The sequence below is a fragment of the Hydra vulgaris genome, chromosome 02 (assembly GCF_038396675.1).
Source record: "Hydra vulgaris chromosome 02, alternate assembly HydraT2T_AEP".
Classification (NCBI taxonomy): Eukaryota; Metazoa; Cnidaria; class Hydrozoa; order Anthoathecata; family Hydridae; genus Hydra; species Hydra vulgaris.
The window spans coordinates 58,863,203-58,888,436 of NC_088921.1; the positions used below are offsets into that span (position 1 = coordinate 58,863,203).

At 28.4% G+C, this 25,234-nt stretch overlaps 1 protein-coding gene across 1 annotated transcript in view; it reads left to right on the plus strand.

The window, feature by feature from the left end:
- Positions 1-16,351, plus strand: part of LOC100198163 (choline transporter-like protein 4) — an 89,676-nt gene extending 73,325 nt beyond the window's left edge. Inside the window, exons 19-26 of the mRNA XM_065791528.1 lie at positions 761-855; positions 1,066-1,102; positions 3,837-3,906; positions 4,230-4,303; positions 14,250-14,320; positions 15,328-15,407; positions 15,502-15,586; positions 15,851-16,351. Coding sequence (XP_065647600.1) covers positions 761-855; positions 1,066-1,102; positions 3,837-3,906; positions 4,230-4,303; positions 14,250-14,320; positions 15,328-15,407; positions 15,502-15,586; positions 15,851-15,993 — 655 coding nt within the window. The 3' untranslated portion in view covers positions 15,994-16,351. The remainder of the gene's footprint in view (positions 1-760; positions 856-1,065; positions 1,103-3,836; positions 3,907-4,229; positions 4,304-14,249; positions 14,321-15,327; positions 15,408-15,501; positions 15,587-15,850) is intronic.
- Positions 16,352-25,234: the final 8,883 nt, after the last annotated feature.

Sequence of the window (25,234 nt, forward strand, 5' to 3'; positions counted from 1 at the left end):
CCGATCCGGTACATCCTTAAGTAAAACATAAAAGTTACTACTTTAAAAATATATTTATAAAGATATGAAATTTTTTAGATGAATTAAAATGTTTTTAAGCTTGCTTGTCACTTCCTTAACATTATTAAAAAGAAAAAAGAAAAAGTGTAAAATTTAATTATGTAAACATGTAAAGTAATGCTAAAATTTAAAATTAAACAAAGAACGTTAAATAAACAAAGAACGAATTTCCTAGAAAGCAAGTAAAATTTGTAAGGTATTGCTGGGTAGGCATTTTTTAAATGATCACGTGTATTTACAGTGTTCTTTCAAGCTTAAAAAAAGCCTAGAGTTTACTTAAAAATACTTTAAAAAGATGGCATAGTGTGACGTTGAAGGTTGACTGTAGAATTAATACTTAGATTAGTTTATAAGATAACTTTTAAATTTAGGTAATTTAATTAGATTGTTGTCATGTATATTAAAAATTTAAAAATAAGATGAAAATAAGTTGCATGTATATTTGAATAAAAAAAATTAATAATTGAAATAAATAATTTTTATATTTGTAGATAAAAAGTTTTATTAGTGAATGTTATTAGTTAATAAGGTTTGTAGCTATGTACAGCATCAAATTAACTCCTAGAATTACCGGGAACATCCGGAATTTCTAATATTACACTTTTACCATGGTATATAGTTTTCTATTAAATACTTGTTTTCAGAGTCTGTCATATTAGGAGTAAATGTTGTATTAAAAATAGTTTATAATTTTTTTTAGCTATCACACTGGTTCTCTAGCATTAGGAGCAGCCATTATTGCAGTTGTTAAACTAATACGAATAACACTAGAGTATATTGATCGAAAATTAAAAGGTAATAATTTTAATGTTTTTATCATGAATATAATCTTACTTATATCATTCACTTATCTTTATTATTATCTTGCCTATTTAATATTATATTATTAATTAATATTATATTAATAATATTATATTAATTAATAATATAATATTAGCCATTTACCTATACATGTATTTATAATATCTTGTTGATATTTAAAATACATAATATGTTGATTTTTAGAGAACACTAACAATCCGGTTGCAAGTTTCATCATGAAGTAAGTTTTTATATTGTAGTTATACATATATGATATGCATATATTCATACATATGTGTGTATATATGTATATTAGTGTGGTTTGATAAATAATAATTTTAAAAAATGCATTTTGCATTAACCTATGTTATGTAGAAATCTTGTAAAATGCATATACCTATCATGTAGAAGGTTAAGTTCACTATTTGAGTCAAGTTCACTATTATTAAAAATGTAAATAAAGTACCTAAAAATATTAATTTAAAAAAACCATTATCTTCAAATTGTTTTAACCTTTATATTGTGGTCTTCTAAGTAATTTTTTATCTGTTTTCTTTTTGTTCTTTATCATTCTTCATCTATATGCTATGATCTCACTAAAACTTTTTTCTCGTACTTCTACATCAGATTCACGCTATCATTGCACTTCTTACTACTATCTAAAGGTTGAATGAGATTCCTTTGGTAATTTTTACAAACTGTAAAGAAACAATTGTTTCCTTTGTTTTTATTTGTCTCTGCTGAAAATTGTGCTTCCTTTATAATCTCCTTGATTAAGGCAGGCATGGAAGCTTTTATTCCTTCTTTTATTGTTGGTTTTATGTCAAGCCTCACTCTGCCCTATTCTCCTTAATTTAAAGCTGGTATTTCTAATTTTGATTATTTTTTCCATTTTTTCTACAAGAATGTTTCATTAGAGAACAAAAAGTCTTTTTATCAATAGATAATAGAAATAATAACAAGCAACCAAAAATGCAAGAAATTGATGTATTGTATTGTAAAAAGTATTGTTATAACTTGGCTCAAACGCCCACACACTTTTTGGCCTACTCTTCCTGTCTTTTGTTAAACATCAAAACCTGCTTCTGTTGCTAAAGTTATTTTTCACTTAAACTCCGGTACTGCTTGTTGTCCAGACAACATTCCTGTCACAGTCTTACAAAAGCAATCCCTAAACTATTTAACAAGTGTTCAACTAAATTTTGTTTTTCTGTCTGCTAGATAGTAGCATATATGATTCCTTAAGTCTTTGATTTTTTTAATCAACAAATTTTTAATCATCTTGATCCCAACTACTTACTCTATGACAATCAATACAAATTTCAAAAGCTTAAAAAAATATAAAATAAATATCATTTGTTCTATCATTTAAAAAGCTACTTAACATTATTTATTCTATCAATCAAAACTCAGCAGAAGTGGCACAGTGGTTAGAGTTCTGGCTCAGAACCAAGAGGTTGATGATGGCTCTATCCCAACAAGCCACATTAGTATAGAAGTAAATTTCCTGGTTAAATAATCCTCTGCAGTGCTCTATGATAAGACCAATTGGTCTTCTTGGAGCACCTTAATAACTTAAAAAAAAACTCAATCTGGTTTGATTTGTAATTTAGCCAAGTCACATTCATTTATTGTAAGTTCATGTTAAAAAAACTTTTGTTTCTAAATCTAGTTTTCTTTTTCATTGGTGCTTTGGAAATCTACTTCACCTTTATTTTTTTTTATTTACTCAAACAATTATACCCTTATCAGAGGTGGAACATAGACAAACATTTCAAACAGTTGGTGTCTCTATTCACTCCACATATGGAATTATTAGGGACAGGCAGAAAATAAACAAAAAATAAGGTTAGTCATGTGTTCTTCTCCCATTTTTAATAATTTCATCAAATGATTTGAATGTAATACGTTAGAGGATTTTGAGTTAAACTTTAATTAATTGCTTTTAACTCAAATTACATACGCCGTTATATTGCATAATGAAAAGTATTGGTTTCCATCAGCATTAAAACAAACGTTTTTTTACAAATACTGGAAAATGAGGCAATATGGTGAATTTTCGTATAAAAACTCTAAAAAAAATTATTTTGAAATGATTTTATACTTATAGCTTGCATTTTAGTTTTTTTTTAATTTTTTTTTATTTGAAAAAAATAAATTATGATTTGGGTTATTGCTAATAGACAGTGTTCTTTGCAACTTTTTTAGGGATATTTTTGTAACGTGTGTTTATTTTGTGTTGCTTTAGTTAGAGTAGTTTTAAAATCTCAAAAGTTAATGACAGAAATCGAATAAGTCATTTTGTCCAGATCGCGTGTCCAGATGACAAATTTATTAATTTTACATTTTAATTTTTATTGCAAGTTTTTCTACTTGCAAACTGAAAACGCATGCAAGAATGAATCATTATGAAAAAACGAACATACTGTCAAAATATTATTATTATATATATTATTGCTTTATGAGAGAAGTTTTTTTAAAAACTCAGGATTTTCAAAACTTTTACCATCTTGCCCTGTCTATCCCTAAAAGGAGTTTTTATTTTCCCTGAAAAGAGTTTTCATTTAATGAACTAACAACCCTAAACTTAAAAATGTTTTTTTTTTTGTTAACGAAAATCACTTTTAAGATTTTTAGGAAAGAAGACAGAAAAAATTAAAAAATTTTAAACTGTCTGCCCATGCTATAACCCTCAGTCAATGTATGTGCATTTAACTTTATCTATAACTAATGGTTAGTTGATGTGTGTTCATTTTGATTTGCCTATCCCTAATGAATGTAGAAAAAATTTTATTTTTTTTAAATGTCTTTATGCTTTTACGCCCAACTACCAGTTAAACTACATTGGGAAAATTTTAAAAACATTATTTGGAATAATTATCACTGACTTTAATTTTTTTTCTTTATATTATTTATAAGAAAGTATAAAAATATTATCTTTTAGTTTATATTTTATAGTAAAAACTATTTTTAAGGTGTTTAAAATGCTGCTTTTGGTGTCTTGAAAAGTGTTTGAGGTTCTTAAACAAAAATGCTTATATCATGGTGAGAATATTTGAACTTATTTTGCCTTTTGTTTATTTATTTATTTATTTAGGAGTCGCCCATAATTTATGTCATGCTCTGGGGTGGGGGTGGAGGAGTAGAGAGTTAGATTTGTGACAACTCATATTGGACTCAAAGGGGGAGAGGAATCAAAAATGGTCAAAAATTGTGTAATGTATTTTATGGAAGGTCCTTTAAAAAAAGTTTATATATGCAATTTTGTTTATTCAATTTTTTCTTTGGTTATAATAAATTTACATAAGTTTTTTTTTTTTTTTTAATTTAGGTGATATAGCTACAATATATATATTTTTTTACTATAGATAGCTGTTTATGGTCGGAATTTTTGTGCTTCTGCAAAAGAAGCATTTAGTTTGTTAGTCAGAAATCCAGCCAGGTAATTACGTTTGTTTATTTGGGTTTTTTTCCAAAACATTTCTTGTAGCAGTTAAAATGATGAAAAACTCAATGATATTGTAGAAAACTTAAATTAATAAATTTATTTTTAAAAAATGTAATGACTCTTAAAGAACTTGATTAATAAACCTTTAAATTTATATAAGTTCAACAATAAAATTGCATTTTAATGTTTTCCACTAAAAAATAAATTTACAAACCATTAAAACTTTTTATATTATTTGAATTTATTGATAATGACCCAAATAGTTACCAGTAATAAAATGCATTTTGATTTTGACATAAGGTAAACAACTTCATCAAGTTACTATAGTTTATAGTTTATATTTTTATATATATTATATATAATTATACTCTATAATTAATATAAACAAGAGGTTATCAAACATCTCAAACATAAGTGCTTTGGAATTCTCTTTGACCTTCATGCTTTTCTGACTGATACATTTTGAAACATTCTGACTGATGCATTTTGATACATTATGACTGATACATTTTACATCGAAATTGATCTTGTTGATTTGTTTTTTTATTTACTTGCTGTTTTGTTGATTTGTTATTTTGTTTATGACTTTGTCTGTGTAAAACTAGCATAAACAAAAGAAATTGGTAAGAAAAGTAATTAAAACAAACTTTAGTTATAAATAGTTTAATAAATACCTTACTTAAAATATTGCAAATGGTCTATAAATACGCTTACTATTTAACTTATAAAAAATATATGTTTATTTATATTATATATATAAAGTATAACTGTTATGCATATATATATATATATATATATATATATATATATATATATATATATATATATATATATATATATATATATATATATATGTTAGTATATATATATATATATATATATATATATATATATATATATAAGTAATCACTTATTTAAGTGGCAACAACTAAAAATGAATTTATTTATATTTAATTTTTTTTTTAATTATATAATCTTCATTGTTATCTCGGACTTTTTGCCATCTTGTTCCATTCAATTCCATGGTCATAAAATTCTGTATCTTTGTATTCTTCAGGGAATCTTCCATGGACCAAAATAAATAAAAATCGGATGGTGCTATGTCTAGTGAATATGAGAGATGTGGTAAAACCTCCCAGTTTAGCTATCTTATTTTTTCTTGGTTTAATCTTGCTGCATGCGGCCTGGCATTATCATGTTGCATTATTACTCTTTTCTGTTAATCAGAGCTGGTCTTTTTACCAACAATTGGTTGTGTAATCTTTCTAAATGTTGGCAATACAATTCAGCCGTAACAGTTTCTCCTGGTTTCAGTAGTTCAAAATGAATTATGCCACCACAGTCCCACCAAACGCACAAAGTGAGGGATGGTTTAGGAGTGGTTACAGCAAGTTGATTTGGAGAAAGTTATTGATTAGTGCACTTGCTGTTGTTGTACAAGACCCTTTTCTCATTATTAAGTAACAATCCTTTGTAAAAACGGATAATTTATTTGTCTGCATGAAAGAGACGTGCAAATTGTAAGCCGTTGATCTTTGTTCATCTCCTACAATAGATGTGGGACCCATATACTCTGCCTGTCAACCTTCCAATTTCCTGAAGATGTTTTTGAACTGTTGACCTAGTAGCCTGAAGAGTGTTTGCTACTTCCTGGATACTTACCTTCCACCAGTGTTTTTAAAGCATCATTTGTCAAACCCTATCGGGCACCCACTTTGATTGCTATCAGACAAGTCAGTTACCATTGGAAAATTTTCTAAACCAATGTTGACACTTATTGACTTTCAATATGTATCCACACACATCACAAATTTTCTTTGTTGCAACCGACCAAAAATGAAACAGCATGCAATGATGTAAATGTTGGTTGATTGTCCGCCATTTTTTGAGGAATAAAAAAAAGTTTATATTCAAATTTAAAAATTGAAGGCCACGAATTATAATATTAAATATCAAAACACGTGTTTATGCATTCACGGTGTGAGCTATATATACATATATATATATATATATATATATATATATATATATATATATATATATATGTATATACACACATATATATATATATACATATATATATATGTATACACTATTATATTAATATCAGGTAACATCTTTAAGATTATTGAATTCTTCCTTACCAATTGTAGTATAAAGCTGTCCTCGATGGACAGCACTCATTATTATTTCCTCTAACTTCAGGGGTTTCTTTTTTTTTTTTAATTTATTTTAATAATCTCTTAGAAATCTCACATCTAAGGTGGCATTGTTCACTGATATATACCATTTATGAAACTACCATTTATTCTTGTCTTGATAAGAAGCCAACACTGTCTGATTGCTTGGAGGGGGCATTTAAGCTTGAAAAAGGTCTCACCTGCTGCAGCATGGGGCTCTCAGTGGCTGCTGAACTTTAATGTTGTAATGTTGCTCCTCTTTCTCTTTTCTTTAAATACTATAATGGGCGCTATTCTAAACAGAAAGTGTCTCTTGTGCCTTTTACTAAAATTTCTTTTTGTGTTACTCGTTATTCAATTAAGTCCCCTTTTTTTTCTGTGAGTGTTTCTAGGTGAGTGTTTCTAGATGAGTGTTCCTAGGTGATCCAAAAATTTTTATAGTCTAATTTTTTTCTTTCATTCATATCATTTGCAATCTTTTAAGTTGTCTGTTAATCGTTATCTTGCTTTATAAACTTCATCTTTTTTCTTCCAGTAACTTCCAACTCTAATAGTGGTTGCTTGCAGCTATGTTAGAAAATATGTTTAAAAAAGATAAACAAATATATATATATATATTAGGGATATGACTTTTTAATTTTTTTTCAAATAAAATGTTTCCTGTATCATAAATCGATGAACTTTTACCTAAAATCATGAAAAAAGGCCCAAATAGCTTTCTGCAACAAAAAAAGGTCACCCCCAAAATAAAAATTTGATTTACCATTTTTATACATTCATTTTTGACCGATGTTTTAATCTTAAGCTTAATTCTCAGCTTAATTCTATTTATTTCATTATTTTGTTATGAATTTATAAATATAACGCCACACGTTACCATGGCAACGAAACGGCCGTGTGCCGGCAAATACTTGGAATTGTTATGTGATGACGTCATTGTGTTACCACGGTGATATAGACGACTGTAACAGACTGTAGAAGATTATAGAACTTAGTAGAACATTCTGGAAGCTCTAAATAATTATATAAGCGAGCTGCTGTCAGAGCTCAGTGTTGATAATGTGAATAGTTCTATGAAGTACTCTGCGTGTAACTGAGCTAATAAGGAACTACTGTAGCGAACTAAAGACGCTGTAAGTGTACGAAGTATAAGTAGTTGTAGCATTATCGTTAGGATACGGACTGGATTATCGAACTGTTATCAACATTGACTGGATTATCGAACTATAATTGGATTACTATACAGTTAAAGTATTTTATTAATTAAACGACTTTATTAAACGGATATTTACGCTCAGCTATCCGTAAAGTCGTAACAATATTATATGATGTCTCACAAGAAAAGTCATACCACAGTAACAAAGAACAAGAAGACTTGGACTAAAAATTTGGTGAGATTTCAAGAGTCACACAGAAGAAGAGGAAGCGTGGCTGTAGAAGAACATTCACTCGATGAAAAATCCAGAATACCACTTCAATTGCAGATCGTAGGAAGATACCAGTTTCTCGGAGCATATGTTAAAGGAAGAAAAGAACGAATAGACCAAATTTCTAAGGAAATTACAAAATTGTGGGACAATAAACTGAATTTTCCTCGTGTGTCTGATCAAGTGATAAGAGCAAAGCTTATGAAGGTGCTGAAGGTCTATGATGAATGTGTCAAGCGTGGAAAATATGATGTTCTCAATGCATTATTTGACATCACGAAAGTGAATGGCCAGTGGTTATCCTCGGAAGATAAACGTCTATACCACCTACAAAAAGAAAGTAAAGGACAGGTGGGGTACTCAACAGGACAAGTGGCAAGAAAGAAACCATTCACCCTTCCAAGAGAAGGAAAGTCCAGTCTGGAACAGCAATACCTTCCACATCACAAGTCCTGTCTACCACAGACAGTGGTACTGAATCTGAAAACTGCAAAAGTAAGAGTGAAGATGATGAAGACGACGACGGTGATAAAGACGATGATGAGGACACTCAGAAAAAAACTAGAAAGCACTACAAAAGTAAATTTGCTGTAAGTATGGTTACATCAAGTGGAGTTTCCACAAAGAAAGCTGCTAAAATATGCAATGTATTATCACAACAAGGTATTGATATTCCAACTCCAAGTCAATCAGCAATTTACAAGTCCATATTCAAAGAGGCAGGTAAATTAAAAAAAGAAATGATACAACAACTTAAAATGGAACAGTGGTCCTTACACTTTGACGGCAAACGAATAGATGATAAGGAATATCAGGTAGTTGTACTTCAGAATGAAAGAACTGACGTGAAACTTGATGCACTGCGTTTAAAAGATGGCAAAGCTGAAACTGTTGCTGAAAAAATTGCCAAACTTATTGATGAATACAATTTGTGGAATTCAATTAAGATGATCATTACTGATACAACAAACGTCAATACTGGGAAGAGAAATGGAGTTGTTGTGAAGTTGCAACGTATGTTTAAATTAAAGGGTGTCACAATACCACAATTTATCGGTTGTCAGCATCACGTACTAGACAGGATTCTCCGTCTGGTGATGGACGAAGAACTTGGGGGTGATACCAAATCTCCAAACATTGAATACCCATTTGTGTCTGAACTGTTGAATAAGTATGATGAACTGAAGGATAAGTTTGTGAATGGAACTGTAGAAATTCTTGATAAATCAGGGTGGAGAGACGATATGAAGTTTTTGTACCATTTAACAAGAGTGTTTAGGTTCTATGAAGAACAAAGAAACTTCCCTCTGATTCACTTTCAGAACATTCCTAATATGAGCAATGCCAGATGGAACTCAAGAGCCATTCTCGCCATTCTGGCGTTCATTCTTATGCCTGAAGCGAGAAAGAATTTGGAGAAGGTTTGCAGGTTCATTTCATATGAGTGGGCAGAACATTGGTTTAGTAGTCAAAAGTACAATGACAATGACTTCAAGAATTTATCTGATGTATTGAAGCCTTACAAAAAGGCATTGCAGTCATTCAAAAATCACTGGAAGAAAGAGCCATCCGTCATCGACATACCACGAAGTAATCAGATAGCTGAACGTGCAATCAAGGTGATGCAAGACCTGTATGCTTCCTGCAGAAAGAAAGACAAACTGCAACTTCGATTCATTCTAAGTAATAAGCGCTAGACTCTTTATGAGACGTGAGCATCATGTGACCCATGTACTAAACACAGTAGGCCTATAGACACAGACAGTTATGTATATTGTTGTACTAGACGCTTTGATACTGTTAATTTTGTAATACTTGTATAATTATATATCACATAATGTTTTTTGTTATATCACAGTACATGTTGCATAAATAAATAAAATAACAACAGGAGTATGACTCTTACAACATCTTCAGCCTTTAATATTCATTTACTGTACAAAAGTGTACCTATTGAAAATTCGATTTTTTGGTTTTGGGGTGACCTTTTTTCAAAATATGTCAAAATGAAACATCTATTCGTTCTTTTTACATAAAAGTTCATTGAATTACGATACAGGCCTAGTAGGTTGCAAAAAAGTCATATCCCTAATATATATATATATATATATATATATATATATATATATATATATATATATATATATATATATATATATATATATATATATATATATATATATATATATATATATATATATATATATGTATATTTATATATATATGTATATATGTATGTATGTGTGTGTTATCAATAAAAATATATATAATACAAGTGTAACTAATCATTTAACTTAAACCATTTCTTAAATCTAACTTTAATCATTTGAATATAATCTTTTGTTGTTGTTGCTGTTTACCTCCCCTAGACCAAGAGGGTCCACACTATAGTAGAGGAGGCTACTTATCGTTACTCCAAAACATGAGCCTTGACAAACAAGGCCGCTGAAATTCTACTCTATCACTACCACTACCGCATTGCTACCACTACTGCATTAAATAATTAAATATTTAAATTGTTTATTACTACTATTTATTTATTTAATTTTTTTGGCAGACTAAAAAGTAAAAAATAAATATTAAAAAAAAAAAAGTTATTAAAACTACATTTTTGAAATGGACTATCAAATAATCCATTTCAAAAATTTTTTAATATTTATTTTTTACTTTTTAGTCTGCCAAAAAAATTAAATAAATAAATAGTAGTGATAAAAAAGTAAAAAAATAAACTGTTTCACGGGGCTCAAGGACTTAGTGTATGTACATAACCTGAATTATTCATTAAAGTCAATCACTGAAAATGTTGAGCGCCCAAGATTTTATATGGTAAAAATATTTTTGAAGTTATGAACCTGCAATTATGTTCAACTTGATTCTATGCCATAGAATCCCATGCCATTTGCCAATTTGAAAAAGGCTATAAGTTCAGCTCAATGCGTATCATAAAATTTAAATGCAGTTTTTTGTTGAGATCTCAATTGTACATCATCTATATCATCTACCATTTTTCTTCCATCCTTCCATCACCCTTCATAATTGTGAAAATATAACTTGTACGAGCTCTTAAATATACTTTGAAATGTTAAACTTTGAAAATAATTCCTTTACATGCCGAATATCTCAATTTTGACTTGTTTAAATTATATTAGTATTAACATAATAGTGACAGGCTAAACTGAGAACAAATTTCATATAGGTGCTTTAATATTATAAAACTTTTTTCATGCCATTCAAAGCCTTCCACTATTTAAAGTTGATCACAGCTGAAAAGTTTTATTTACACAAATAGATAATAAGCGGTGCATTAGTGCTAGAGTACTATGATCAACTTTATTGGGGGCATTCATAAAGTACATGATTTAGGATCCCCGCCTACTTACTTGTACACACCTGTATTCATTTACCTGTATGCACCTCCTCTCTTCCCCTCACTTCTTTGTACATACATATTGTTTATTTCAAAATCAACCCTCCTCCAACGCATAAGTTTTTTGAAACATTTTTAAAAAATAAGATATTCAATGCTTTTGTTAAAAAAATAAAAAAAAAGTTTTGGGAGAGATTGTCAAATTGCGTACATACTCACTGTCTAAACCCCCAGTCCTCTGCTGTACAGCTCGTTGTCTAAACCTCTCACTACCTCCCCCCTCCCCCATATATGCATACAAACTTTATGGAAAACCCCTTTTTCGGTGCAGCAGCCTTGTTTGTCAAGGTTTGTGTTTTGAAGTTAAAGAGTTGGGAGAGGTTTGTAATTACAATTAAAAAAAAGCAGTTGGATAAAGAAAAGGTCTTGGTCAATTTGATAAGAAATAACAGCAAAAGAAGTGCACTCCTGGAAATAAGTAGAATGGTAAATAACAAAAGGTAAAGTGAAGGCACATAAAAAAAAATTAGAAGATTTAAAACTGGTTTCACAAATAGGTAAATTGATATGTAAGATATGCTCAGGCCAGGCATGTTACTATTGGAGTCTTTAATTTTAATTAGTCTTGCAAAGGGTAAGTAGGTCTGGTTAATTTTGCAATAGAGCAAAAAAAATTTCGACATTAATAAAAGGTTGAAACAAATTGAAAATAATGATGATTTAAGTCAGAGTTAACTTCTTATATAATTCCAATATAAAACTTCTAAAATAAGAAGAAATTAAAAATGTTCTTTTAACTTTATTAAAATTTAATGGAACTCTCTAATAAAAATTAACAAAAAAAACCAGCAGTATTATTAGAAAATGAAACTTTTCTGTTGTGATTAAATGAACATTTTAATAATGGAAAATTTTTAGACCAATAGTGATAAAAATTGTAAATAAGTGAGTTGATGTTTCAAAAAGTAAACTTTAAAAGTTTGAACTAAAATTCTGATATTTCCAGAAAACTTTTAAAATAAATTGCAAGATCTCTGAATCAAGTATTTGATCAATAATCATAATATCTTTCTTTCACCACACTGTTGTCTTATTTAGCCATGCCGTTGTCTTATTTACTTATCAGTGAATCTTAAACATTCTTACAACCTTAGTAATGTTTTCTTTTGGTCAGCGAATTTTTATACCAATCTTTAGATAAAATAAATAGAATAAATAAAAATAAAAATTGCAAGTTTGAAGTTTGCTTGCTGGTTGCAGGCATTATTGTCACAAAATTTTTTAAATTGTTTAAAAAAGTTTATGACATAAACTTTAAGAGTGATAGAAAAATAGGAATTTTGATTTTTAAATCAATAACACTTAAAATTAAATCACATTTATTTTGCAAAACAATGTTATTGTTATACAAAATAAATGTGTTTTGAACCCTTTTTATATATATATATATATATATATATATATATATATATATATATATATATTTATATATACATATATATAGGGTGCAGCAGAGATTCGCAAACTAATTTTCGGCTAGGTTTTGTGATGTAAATAAAATACTTCCGCAATTTGTTTTTATTGATTAATGTTCAATAACCATCTTAGATTTTAATAAAATAGTAAATAAAACACATTTTAGTTGAAAGTTTTACGATGGAAGCCAAAAGAACCGAAGTTTTAAATTTGATTCACGCAGGTTTGTCTGCAGGTGAAGTGATTCGTGCTTCTGGAGTATCTAAAACTACATTTTACAAAGTGGTTAAACGTGGCAGTTCTGAAAGAGCCAAATTGCCTTCTCCAGTGAATAAAAAAGTTGATAAAAAGTTCACAGCGAAGCGTAAAAAGCATGTTGAAAAGAATCCTACTGTATCCATCAGAAAGACAGCAAAATTGTTCAATTTTGATGAAAAGACAGTCAGAAGAACTCTAAAAACACTTGGAAAAGTCAGTGTGGCCCGACCTTCATGTCAACTTTTAACAGAAAGACTAAAAACTTTATGATTGGAACAATCAAAAAAGCTTCTAAATCAGCTAAAAAGCCTTGCTTCGTCAACAGGTAAAGTTTTCTCAGATAAAAAACTTTTTAGTGTTGACTGTGTGATAAATAGGCAAAATGACAGATTCATTGTGCAGAAAGGTGACAAAGCACCACCTGTGTATCACACCAAGCACCCTCAGTCCATCATGAAGCTAGGAATCATCGCTTCTAATGGAAAGAAATGACCACCAATCTACATCAAAGAAAAAGAAAAAGTTACCTCTGATGTGTATATTAGCTTACTAAAACACTATGTGGTGCCATGGCTGAAGAAGACATTCCCAGAAAATAATTACATTTTTCAACAGGACAATGCACCTTGTTATAGGTCCAGAAAAACTCAATATCTTCAGGACAGTATGGCTAATTTCTGGCCCAAACACTTTTGGCCACCATCCACCCCTGACCTGAATCCTCTGGACTATAGTATGTGGAGCGTAGTTGAGAGTAAGCGTTGCAAAAAGGCCCACTCAAGTGTCAAGTCAATGAAGTCATCAATTACTCGTGCTTGGAACTCAATGTCAAGGGACAATATAATAAGCACCTGCCAGTCCTTCCGTCCTAGGCTTGAGGCAGTGATTAAAAAAAAGGAGACTTAATTGAATGTTAAGGTGGAAAAAGTATTTATCTTCAACTTTTCTTCTATTAATATTCCATGAATATAATTTTTTAGTACTTTAAAAATTCATTTTGAAAAATGTTCTAAAAAGTTTGCGAATCGCTGCCTCACCCTATATATATATATATATATATATATATATATATATATATATATATATATATATATATATATATATATATATATATATATATATATATATATATATATATATATATATATAACACAATTACATTGTGTTATATATAAAAAGGATTCAAAATTTAATTTGTTATTAAAAGTTGATACTGTCATTGTTATTTTTAGGGCTGTGACAATAAATGGCATTACTGGATTTGTTTTGTTTCTTGGTAAAATACTTGTTACTGGAGGCATAGGTAAATAGACTTTTGTACATTATTTTCATTTTTATGTAGAATATATTCTAATAAATGAAAGTTTGGTTCAGAATATTTAAATAACTTTAGTTTCAATAAAAAATTAACATTTTTCTGCTAAACATTCCTATAAGGGAACATAACTGCAAATAGATAATATTTAAATGAACTTTCATATTTTATATTTTCACTATTAAGCTTTGTTATTTTAAATTTGAATGTTGATATTATTTACATCAAATTTAGTAACATAAGTAAAATAAACAATTTATCTTAATTTATTAAAAGCACGTCTTCGAGTTTTGACACCAACTGAACTTTGAAAATTTTTTTAAAACTTTTTTTGAAGAAAAGAACTATTGTAAATTATATTTAATTATAATTAATTGTATATATATTTATGTGTGAGTCTTTATATGCGTGTGTATAATTATATATTTGTGTGTGTGTGTGTGTATATATGTGTATATAAATATATACTTTTTTTGTGTTTATATATATTTGTGTGTGTATTTATATATGCGTGTGTATAAATGTATATATATATATATATATATATATATATATATATCTTTGTGTGTATATATGTGTATATAAATGTATTACGTCTGTGTATGTGTGTATAAATATATATATGCATGTATACACATATATATATATATATATGTATATATATATATATATATATATATATATATGTATATATATGTCTGTGTGTGTATAAATGCCTGTGTGTGATTATATATATATATATATATATATATATATATATATATATCTATGTTTATATATTTATGTGTATATATTTATGTGTGTATATATATATGTGTGTGATATATATATATATATATATATATATATATATATATATATATATATATATATATATATATGTATATATATGTATATATATGTATATATATATATATATATATATATATATATATATGTATATATATATATATATATATATATGTATATATATATATATATATCTGTATATATAGGTGTTGGGAGTTTTTTCTGGTTTGCAAAATACAACGCATTTCTACCTGACAAACTGCATTATTCTATTGTTCCAGTTCTGGTATATTTTTTTAAAGCGTATTTTTAATAATGGTGTAAGTGTTGTTGTTAATGATGTGGTAAAGAAGTTTACTTATTTCACGCTTTTTCTATAGATATGTACAATTGGGGCGTATCTTGTGGCGATGCTTTTTTTCAGTGTCTACGACATGGGGATCGACACACTCTTCCTGTGCTTTTGTAAGTTTTACTTCTAAAAATGTTTTATATACCATATAAACTGTTTTATTTACCAAAAAGGATTAACAATTTAGTAACTTTTTTTTCATTTATTTATGTTATCAAAAGAAGTTTTTAAATAGTTTATACGTGAAATTTTTACGCTAATATTGAGAAAGCAGTTATCTTTTTACATATTATATAAAATTCAACTGTTTTCATTGAAATTTAAATGTTTTTTTTTTGTTTAATTTTAAGAATATTTAAAAAATTTTAATTTTTCAGTGGAAGATCTTGAACGCAACGATGGTTCGGATGAAAAGCCTTATTTCATGTCTAAAGAGTTGAGAAATATTATGGATGTCAAAAATAAACCTGCGCCAAGCAATGACATTTCAATGTCCCCTAAACAAACATTTAATGTTTAAGAGTGCTATGTACTCGTGTGTGATTTTCAAGAATTTTATTATAAGGTTTTTGAAATATTTTATAGCAGTTATCTTTTATAGTCAACTTTTATAGCAAATATCTTTTATTTGTTTATTTATGCAGTTTATTTATGCAGTTACATTTTTTAAATACTTTTAATTTTTCTTGAATTTTTGTGATTTACAAACAGGTAAAAATATTTTGAAATATTTTTATTTCATATGTTCCTTTTTTAGAAAAATTTGTAGGAGAGTTTTTCTTTTTTTAAATAAAAGAAACTTTATTTTGAAAATTTAATAGTTTTAAATCAAAAATGTAAAATGTTTAGTTTGTTCATTACACTACCTGATTTTATTATGTATCGTTTTTTATACTGCTATAAAAACTTTTAGCAGTTTCTTATTCATATTTAAGCAGGCTCCTCCTTTCTCTATAAGTCACAAATATTTACATTTTCAAGAAAATTGGCTTTAAAAAACTAAAATTGGTTTTTTCAGTTAGTCTCAATATGGAATACCCGGTTTTTCTAGAAAACTAGTTTGAATATCCAGATAATCAAGTTAATTTAGTGTTTCAAAGAACCGAATTTTTAGAAAATCTAATATTTTTTGGGCATTTAAATTATTGATTTTATGGTTTCTTATTAATAATTGTAAGAAGCCATAAAATCAATAATTTTCTAGATAAAATACCGATATGTTAATATTTTCTAAGGAAATTTTTAAATTAAACCAAGTTAACTTTTGGTAAAAAGATTTAATATTGATCTTTGACCAGACCGTAAGGACTTCTTAATTAACAACATTAAAAAACCAGATCAAAAAAAGTCGTTGCTTTCAATCTGCTGATTAAACCACCGGAATGATGAGACACTGTTGGTTAAGCCAATTTTTGCAAAGTAAGCCAAAATTTGATCAAGTTGAAACAATAATGCCAAATGGCTTTTGTAGATTCTTCTTTGCGTTTTTTAACTTAAGTACGGCAATCTAAAATCCAGGCTCCTTTGAAATGTGTAGCAAAAATGCTGATGTGTACAAAAAGAAAAAAATGCAGACCGATTAGTTCAATACTGGTTTAAAGTTAAAAATATTTTTGACTGAGTTTTACTGTAGCCTGTAAATTCTTTTTTATAATTTTTATAAGTGTATCCTGAATATTGTTGAATTTTCGAACTTTTTATTATTTCAAATATTTTATATTGCTGACCATTTGTTAGATTAGCACTATTTTGTAACTCTTTTATTAGCCTACACAGCGCGCCACAACTCACTTTTACTGGACAAAATTCATAACTAATTTAGTATTGTCTGCGCTGCTTGTTGTATTTTTTATTTTTATTTTGTTGCTATGAATATCTAATTTTTGCATAAGTCTATTTTTGGAATGTGCAAGTTTTTTTTCAAGAGTGTTTATATGATTCCTCCATCATAAATTTTTGTCTGAAATAACACCTAAAAAAGTTTACAGGTGCTTGTCCAGTAATACTTACATCATTAATTTTAGGATTGAGTAATTTTAAATGAAGGTTTCCTGTTCTAGTTGGTTTGTGAAATAAAATAAATTTAGTTTTGTTAGCATTAAGTGAGAGTCTATTACAAATTAACAAATTATATTACCAAAATTAACTACCAAATATAAAGGTATCCATAGCTAGTAAATAAAAGTATTACCGTCGTATGAAGTTTGAATCTCATTTTAATACACATGCCCGATATAGTTATGTAACACAAATAAAAAAACTGTTAAAATTACGTTAATGTAAAAGTATGTTGTTGCTATGCAAAAATTGGTATCAATGTAACTAAATCATAACATATATAAAACCAGAACGGGGACTTAAGGGGACGAACAATCAATGGAAATTCAATTAAAGTATCATATAGCTCAAACAAATATTAGACAGCACACGGCAAATTGTCTCAACTATAGTGTAGCACAAACAATTTTTTTTAAATCTGTAATCTTTAAAGTATTACTGAAATAATATTCTACGACAAATTTATGCGTTATATTATATTATTCATGCTTATAGTTATGTAATTAGTTATTATAATTAGTATATAGTTATTGAAATATTACACAACTTAATCATACCGAAATTACTTATATATAATTCTAGTTTTTTTTTTTTTTTTTTTTCAAATTTCAATATTCAATGCTCACAGTTCTCGTTACTAAGGGATTTAATGTAAATGAAGTATCAATAAGTTTCTCCTAATATAAATAGAAACTAAAATTAAATAAATTTTTAGAGATTAGACAATAGGGTTATAACTTTTTTTTAACCCTATGCTTCTGTACTGTAGTTTTATGAACTTTTACCTAAAAAGCACGAAACGAACTATTATTTGTATATCTTTTGAAAAAAGTTCAACCCGCCATTGAAAAATCGATTTTGACATAAGTACAACTATGTATTCAAATGTATTTAGAATGTCATGTAATACAATAAATTTTCACTCCAACAATGACTCAGACCGTTTACCTTGCTTTTGCTTTTGCTTGTTGCATAGAAGGAATAGAAGGTGCAATTTGTCTTTATTTTTGCATGACAAATACATTTGCTTTATTACTTTGATTACGCGCTCAGCGCATTGATTACTGCTTGGGATCTGTAGTATGGATGGCTTTCGTTTCCAGTGATTTTTCGTTGTACAGCTGGTCTCTAAATCAATGGTCTGCCTAGTCATACAATATAAATCAACATACTCTCTGCAGAACTGTCCTTGTTGAAGGAATTAAAATGAAGGCCAGGATCGCTAGTATAACTCTGATATTCCACCTCGCATTGCTGATGTCGGGTAATTTCCTAAACTTGATCAATGGAAAATGTCCCTCTTCATCAAAAAATCGGAACACTCGAGTGAGATGAAATAAAAATTTCATATATTCTCTCCAGCCTGATGTTTCGAGAATTATTTCTATTCCGTTATTAAACTGTGTTTTCAGTTGTTCGTACTCCTTCAACAGTTGAGATACAAATAGATATTCGATGATCGGCGATTGTGTTTTACTTCCAAGTTTTTCATCCATCACCAAAGGGAGGATTCTATCTAATACATGGTGTTGACAACTGATAAACTGAGCGTTTCTCTGGGAACATTTGTTGCAATATTACAACAACACCATTCTTTGTTCTTGTGTTAACACTGGTGGTATCTGCAACAGTCATCTGTATTGAATTCCATAGGTGAAATTCATCGAGGAAAATAACCATGTTCCATCCACTTTAGTAATATCAAAAACTTTATCTATTCTGGAATTTTCCAAAATGTTCTAAAGTTCTAAACACTTCTAATCCATACAAGTTTTAAATGATTTTCAGCAAAGCCACACGTATTAGTACAATACACGTAGCAGTAACAAAATTAAATAAATGACGATTCGTAATTTTATTTGCGGGTTGACTTTTTTTTACAACCAAGAGGAATCGAACATATTTTAAATGTTTTCTGACAAAAGTTCATTGATTTATGACACAGGAATTTTTTTTTCATATAAAAAAGTCAAAAAGTCACAACCCTACAGACAACTAAATTTTTTCCTATTTTGTCAACCTGCTGGCCCATTGTATAATTGAGAGATTTATTCTTAAAGGTTTTTACGCAATGAACTATTGTTTCATTTAACACATTTGAGGAGGGAAAAATATATTTTAAAGCACATTTTTTCAAAATTAATAAATGGGGAAGTTCAAATAAATTATCTGAAGGGAAGCCTAAAAATTAATAAAATGTGCTTTTCCCCTTCTTTTTTATATAACAGGCTAGAGTAAGTACCAACGATATTTGGATGCCGTAAATGTTGAGTCTTATAAATCTATAAATCATATCATATCAAATATATATCAATCGGAGGAGTATTAAACAGGCTATCAGACTTTGTTAAATATCGTATAAAATTACATTTCATGCCGTAAAAATGCAGAGAAAGATAATTTTTTAGACTAGGAAACAATAGCATGTTTGAATGTGACTTTTATTAAATTCTGTATGTTTCTGTAAAAATCTGAATACGTACGGATAAACTTTGACTCTTCTTCTTTTAATCCAATATAGGTTTTGATGCTGCCCAGATCCGCCCAAGAACAACTATTTTTAATTTAAAAATATTTCTACTTAAATTGATTTTTTTATTTTACATAAAACATGACAGTCATTTTCAATCAAATTGCATAATATTGTCATAAAAAGATATATTTGTGGTAACTTTAAGACCTACTATTAATGTAACCTCAAAAGCTTTCGCAAGTTGAAAGAATTTATAAAAAATCTTTTTGTCGATTTAAAATTGTGTCAATAAATAATAAAGTACAAACTTATATGAAGTTAAAGAATAAAGATTTTGTTTCTTTTGTGACTGGTGATGTTATTAAAATCTCGGAATGTTTAAAATTTTTGGAGAAGAAGAATTTTATGAAAATTGAAGGTGCTCAAGAAAAAGAATTAGAAAAAAAAAATTATCATTACAAACCACGTACAAACATAAAATGAAGGATGTTCAATACTCCAAGTATAAATTTCATAGAATGTCAATTTCCTGGTTAGAACATGAATTTAATTTTGAATTTAGAGAAGTTATCTGGAAACTCTTAAACGTATTAGAAACGCCAGAATTAAAGAAAGGCCGGGATACATTACTTTTTAAAGACAAAGGAAAATGAGCTAAAAGAATAGCAATTTCTAATCTGTCTGAAAAAGCTGAATATGATACAAAGTATATACTCGAAACAGCAAGACACACAGCCAAACAAATAGGTAACAAGAACTTAAAAAATATAATAATGCGCATTCTACAAGATCAACAATTGGCTTATGATATCAATAAAAACATTGACAAAGAAATAAAAAAATGTCTCCAGAAGAGGGACTTGCTTTTCTATTATATTATGGTTTTACTAAATCTCAGTCCATGGCGATAAGATTGGAAAGTAAAGAGAGAGGTGCAGATATTTATCCGCTTTACAGCGATATTCTGGAATCTAAAAAAAAAATGTAGACTAAATAATATGCACATCTCTGACAAGGAGGCAAATGTGCCATTACAAAACCTTCTAATACATACTGTTCAAAGAATACTGTTACTACTTACTTACTGTTTAAAGAATAGTAGAATCACAAGAGGCGCAAATTATATCTAAAATTACTAATAAAGAAAAGAACTCAATTGAGTTGATTCTTGTTGTAAATTGGGGATTTGATGGAGCCAGTAATTTTTCCCAATTTAATTAAAAGTTCGATGAGTTATTTGAAAGTTCATCAGGCGATTTGCTTTTTTCTGTTACCATTGTACCCTTAAGACTTCAAACATATGACTTGGATGTGTTTTGGGCAAACTCCTAATTCTGTTAGATTTTGCAGACCAATGATTTTAAAGTATGCTAAAGAAAGTAAATCTCGAAACAAAATTTTTGTTGAACGACAATAAATAAACTTTCTGATATTACCATACGGCTACCAAATGGAAAAGTTCTTAATATAAAAAGCTTTTAACATCCATCGATGGAAAAGTTTTTGGGGAAATCACTGAAACACCGTCTTTTCAATAGTGTCCGCTTTGTAAAGCAACACTTACTGAAATGAGTCACATTGAAAACTATACAAACAAATTATTTAACACTGAGAAAGCATTTTTACTCTTTGAAATAAGTCCACTTCATTGCTGGATCCGTTTCATGGAATATCTCCTTCATTTGTCGTACAAATTGGATATTAAGCAATGGCAGGCAAAAATAAAAATAAATAAAGGTTATGTAAAAGCTCGAAAAAGTCTTATACAAAAAAGATTTTGGGAAAAATTAAATTTACACGTAGACAAACCCCATCCAGGTAGTACGGTTCATCCAATAATGGCAATACTGCACGGCAAGCTTTTTCTGATCCAATATTGTTATCAGAAATTTTGGATATAGATATAAATCTTATTGTCCATTTAAGAACAATATTAATATGTTTGTCTTGTCAAATTCCAATTTATCTAATCAAATTTGAAAATTATTGTCTACAAACAGTTTTAATTATCAATGAAAAATATTCGTGGTATAAAGTTTCTACTTGTGTTTATAAAGTGTTAGCTCATGGAACTCAAATCATGGTTAAATTAATTTTTCCATTTGGAACTTTTGGCGAAAATGCTGGAGAAAGTCTTCACAAATGTTATTGAAAAGAACGTATGGATTAGGCAAGAAAAACTTCAAAAATTAACAACTTAACTGATGTTTTTTGTTGAGGTTTAGAAAAATCAGATCCTTATATTTCGAGTATTATTTTGAAAAGTTGTTTGAAGTCTGTATGTAAATCAGTACTACCAGAAGAGGTGTTGCAAGTTTTACTGATTGAAAATTCCACAAGAAGTAAGGATGTTAATGAAGAATTAGAATGTTAATGAAGAATTGTTAATGTATCTAAACTAATTGATGTTTATCGACAATTAGGTTGTGTTGAAATAGAAGCCGATAGCAGTTTATCCATAGCGAATAAATACTCAGCAATAACTACGAAATTTACTTTTAATTAAAATAATTCGAAACCATTGTTATTAAATGATATCAGTGTTTCTATTTTGCATGTTTTTTATTATTCCGCAAGTCCCCTTACTTGGGGAAAACCTCTTTTGTATTTTTTTTAAAAAAATCAATTTTTTTGATTATATTTTTAATCTAATAATTTTATTCTATGTATGTTAAAGAATATGTTAAAAAACAAAATTGGAGCGTCATTTTGAGCACTGAATAAAAATGACTGTCATGTTTCATGTCAAAAAAAAAAAAAAAAAATAATAATCAATTTAAGTAGAAACATTTTTAAATTGAAAATAGTTCTTCTTGGGCGGGTCTTTGCGGCATCAAAACCTATATTGGATTAAAAGAAGAAGGGTCTTATCCATACGTATTCAGATTATCCATACGTATTCAGATTATCCATAGGTATCAGATACATAGGTACAGATTATCCATACGTATTCAGATTATCTATACGTATTCAGATTATCCATACGTATTCAGATTATCCATACGTGTTCAGATTATCCATAGATATCCATACGTATTCAGAAGAAGGGTTTATCCATACGTATTCAGATTTTTACAGAAACATACAGAATTTAATAAAAGTCACATTCAAACATGCTATTGTTTCCTAGTCTAAAAATTTTTGCAACCAAACATCACTTCTTGCTCACAGCCTAGACGATCAAGGGGTTATCAGGTATGTCTCTATTATTTTTAATGTCAATCAGTTTTATTATCGCCGAATCACTTTTTTTGCCAATGTCGTTTAACGGGGTAAAGCTGGATTCGAACCACGGACCTCATGGTTCTGAGCCAGAACTCTAACCACTGCCCCACGGCTTATCAGCTGCGACTATCGGATGTTTTCATTTTGATTAGAAGGTATTCATTGTTTTAAAAAAGATATTTTTTTGAAAAATGAAATAAATTATTTGAGACAAGTTCCCTGAAAACAAAAAATTACGAGCCTTGTTATTAGGGCCGAAAAACAACAATTTTAAAATATTGCATTTTAATACCTCTAAATGTATTCTATGTAAAATAACACTGGAAATAAAAAAAAATTAAATAAAAAATGTTTTTAGAATTGTCTCCAAGACCTTTAAACATTTACAGGATCCCCTGGACTTTCCCCTTTTAAACATTTACAGGATCATAACTGAAAAAATAATTTTTTTAAAAGTAGGTTGTCTGCTTCAAAAGGTAGTTTTTTTAATAAAAAAACCTATCGATAATAAAAAATGTTATCAAAAACTTTTTTTTTTAATTTACAAAATAAAAAACATATTTATTATGAATAAAATTGAAAACAATAATTTTTTTATATTTATTTTTTGCTGTATTTCATCCTCATCCTTCTCACATAAATAAAAAAGCGTGTACACTATCAAAACTAGGGCTGTCAAAAATCGTTTAAATAGCTGCCCAACGAACAGGCGAGTACCTGATAACTCTTTCGGGTGCCAAAGATGCACGCTGTTAATCGACCACATGACAAGTTGTCGAGAAAGCGCATTCTGCTGGTACTGAAGTTGCAGAAATACACATTTATTTGCGTGTTAATATAGTATAACTATATCTTCAAACTTCCAGGTTTTGAAATTGTTGTCTGAGACAAATTAGAAATAAAATGGAGAAGTTCTGATTTATATAAAAGAAAACATTACACATAAAAATAACAATAATATTAATCAGAGGTGCGGAGCCCCAAACAGGACTCCGAATTTGAAAGTCACAAAAAGATTACTTCTTCCTAGTTTTTGGTATCCAGAAGCTCTAAAAATATAAAAATGTTTATAGACTACTAATAGGAAAAAAATTAAGACTTTTAGGTAAGTGGTACAATTATTTTTTGAACCCGGAGTCCTTATGTATAATGGCGGCAAGGACTCCGGGACTCCAAGCTAAAAATATTAAGTTAAATAAGTCATTATGAATTTTTTTTCTCATAGCAGGTTAAAATATAATCAACATGTTTAGAGCTTCTGGACAATACAGACCCGGAAAAAATAAAGATATAAAGCCGGAATCCTTTTGGGGCTCCACATCCCTGATAATAATTATTGTGGAATAATAAGTGGGAAATAAATAATTTGAATCAGAAAATTTTTAAAAATATATATATAACTTTCTGAAAGTTATGTTCAGTGTTTTCAGAAATTCTAATGGTGATAAGAAATTTGAAACTATTGAAATTTGTAACAAAAAGATCTTTAAGATCTTCTATTACATACAAAGCTAACGCTGTTAATTTCCCGAGTAGCAAACAATTTAGCGCAATATTATTTAAATGCTTTACATACTAAAAACAATATTGCGCCAATATTGTTTGCTTCTTATGTTGTTACATTAGAATCAATTATTTAACTATAAAATAGGATGAAATGAATTTTAAACTTACCAAATAACGGTTACCAGTCATTTAATAATGCTACCTGGGTAGTAACCAACGGGTATCCGGATGTTGCGTTAGCTCGATAATATAGCGTCGTTGCAAAAAAGTTTGATCTCAAAGACCTCGTGAATTCTAAGTAACTTTTTGTATTTAAAACAAGTTCACTTTCTGAATACAGTTACATACAGTTAAATATATACTCATATATATTACACATATATGATAGATATATATATTTGTTACATACAGTTAAATATATACTCATATATATTACACATATATCATAGATATATATATATACATATATATATATGTGTAATATATATGTATTTAGTTA